Source organism: Phaeoacremonium minimum (genome assembly GCF_000392275.1).
Source record: "Phaeoacremonium minimum UCRPA7 unplaced genomic scaffold PA7_03_scaffold_310, whole genome shotgun sequence".
Taxonomy (NCBI): Eukaryota; Fungi; Ascomycota; class Sordariomycetes; order Togniniales; family Togniniaceae; genus Phaeoacremonium; species Phaeoacremonium minimum.
In genome coordinates this window covers 67,884-70,269 of record NW_006921215.1, presented here as the reverse complement: position 1 = coordinate 70,269, position 2,386 = coordinate 67,884, and the positions used below count along the sequence as shown (strand labels likewise).

The 2,386-nt window shown below is 51.9% G+C and overlaps 1 protein-coding gene across 1 annotated transcript; it reads right to left on the bottom strand.

Moving 5' to 3' along the window:
- Positions 1 to 755: 755 nt before the first annotated feature.
- On the bottom strand, positions 756 to 2,164 carry UCRPA7_4026 (putative endothiapepsin precursor protein; the record flags this gene model as incomplete). Its single annotated transcript, XM_007916572.1, has 2 exons — positions 756 to 1,279; positions 1,336 to 2,164. 2 exons carry the CDS (start codon positions 2,162 to 2,164, stop codon positions 756 to 758), a joined length of 1,353 nt encoding a protein of 450 aa, XP_007914763.1.
- Between the last annotated feature and the right edge of the window lie 222 nt (positions 2,165 to 2,386).

Below are 2,386 nucleotides of genomic sequence, written 5' to 3'. Positions count from 1 at the left end.
TTGACATGTGTCGCAGAGTGCTGAATCCTGTTCCATTTCATAACTTCAAGTGGCTTTGTGCGAGTTCTAGTTAGTGATTCTGAAGCTTATGTCTGACAACCTGATTGAGATGTTGAGATACGTAGGCTGCCTAACGACCCCACTTGAGCAATGAATGCCCAGAAGCCTGGAGAGTGGACCAAGGGCGCTGCGGTACAGAAAACAAATAAATTTCACTCATAATTATACAGGAAAGAAGACATGGAAGAAATGTTGTTGAATTAGACTAGGTAGCTATAACAATAGGATTCGAGGCATATTTGTGTAAGGGCTATGAACTATGAGCCGTCGCGTAGCTAGAGGTGGAGACATTGCCTTTAACATGAGTTGAGCTATGTGCTATATCGTAGCTTGCTGCCAACCGCTAGGCTACAGATCTCTTGAATACGGCCTTGCTAGGAATAATATTGTACTAGAATCAGAGACTTAATTTCATTCCTGATAACCATGCATGCATGAACTCTTTTACTGGCATAAAATGCCAAGCCGCCATCTTCACATTCAACAATCCGTGTGTTTATGAGATGCTATATTCAAAATAGGAAATGTATCGAGGCGATTCTCTATATACAACTAAATAATTCAGGCCGGATTATGGCCATCTATGTCCCACATGAAACCAAAAGAACCCAAGCCTTCCGGTGGCGATCTAGCCTGCCGTCGACCTCGTTATAGAAAAAACAATCGGATCACCCCGACACCACCAAGCGCTCTTCTCACGCCGTAGCATTGAGGGGCTTGGCCGCGAAGCCGAGTGTGTTGTCGCCGCCGTGGAAGACGACGAACTGGCTCTTGAGGAAGATGTCGCCGTAGATGGCGAAGGGCAGGCCGTTGGAGCTCTGGATGCCGCCGAAGCAGAGGGTGGCGGACTCGAAGTCGTTGGCGTCGGCGGGGGCGAACTTGATGACGTCGCCGGGGACGACGGCGCTGTAGCCGCCGATGCTGGCGGTGAACGAGGGCAGCTGCTCGTTGCAGTCGAAGACGTAGCCGCCCACGCGGGCGCTGTTCTGCGCCGAGGCCACCTGCGAGTAGTACGAGGCTACGATGGCGTCCGGGAGTAGTAGTAGGGTGGTGCCGGTGTCGGCGATGGCCTCGTGGGCCATGGTCACAGCCTGGCCGTCACCGACGGAGAAGCCATCTGCGTCGAACGCCCAGAAGCCCTGGGTGTTGTTCACGGGTACGAAGGTGATGGATCCGGTGAACTCGGTGTTGTCAATGAAGCCGAAGTTGTAGTTACCGGCTTAATAAGAGTTAACAAAAGCTCTAACGTAAGCTATATCTTATAGAGAGTCTCACCTTCAGCTTGCTTTAGATTAGCCGTGAACAGAGGCATGGCCAAGTTTTCCATTGCGTTAGAGAAGAATGTCTTCTGACTGCTCGGCTTGACTGTGTTGATGGCGTCGAAAGCAAGTCCAAGAAGACCTGAGGAAGCCGTATCGTTGGTGAAGGAAGCAGACACCTGGGTGGCAGACTCGATAGCCTGGTTTTGCACGGTCACTCCTCCAATGCTGACGGTGTCGGTGTAGACGATACCGGATGAACCACTGCCATCTCCGTAGCGAATGCTCCAAGTTGCGCCGGGGACTCGTACAGCCGATGAGCTCGCGTTGACATTGTACAACTTCTGTCCTGCAACCTGGGTCTTGGGGGTGTCGCTGCTGAACACCCACAAATCTGAAGAACCGGTGTCGAAATCCAGGTTGACTGTCTGCGGTGGGGTGCCGATCTGAACCTCCGCCAGATACTCGCTGTCGAAGAGTTGCGGCACAGCAGAAACCTCTCCCTGGTCCGCATTGGCAGTTTCGTTTGTTCCCGCGCCAGCAGCCGGCTTCAGCCCAAGCTCCTCCAAGATTTCGTTCAGGAGGTCCAACAAGTCCGTTGATAACTCCACGCCGAACTTGTTGTACGCCTTTGCCAGCGCTCTGGGGCCTCGGTGAGCGCTGATGAAGCCCTTGTTATAGACCTGCTTGATTTTCAACGTATTTCCGCCCAGGACAGACACCTCGAATTTTGAGGGCTCGACGACGACAACATCATGTGTGAATTTAAGAGGGGAGGCAGCGACCAGTCCGCCGGAAGAAAGAAAGGACGCCGCGACAGCAGCTGTAACACTGTTGAACTTCATGATGGGGATATGATATGAAAGAGTGGCAGGACCCGCGCTAAGGTCGGGGGTCTCAAGCAAGGAGTGGCTTGAGGCTCAAGGAGAGGCACGAAGTTACAAACAGAGAAGGAAGGAAGGGAAAGAAGAGAAAAACAAATAGGTCTATATGATCCAGCAAGGGAGGGGAAAAGACCAAGAAAAACCAAGACTGGAGAAGAATTGGGAAAAGAGAGGAGGAACCCT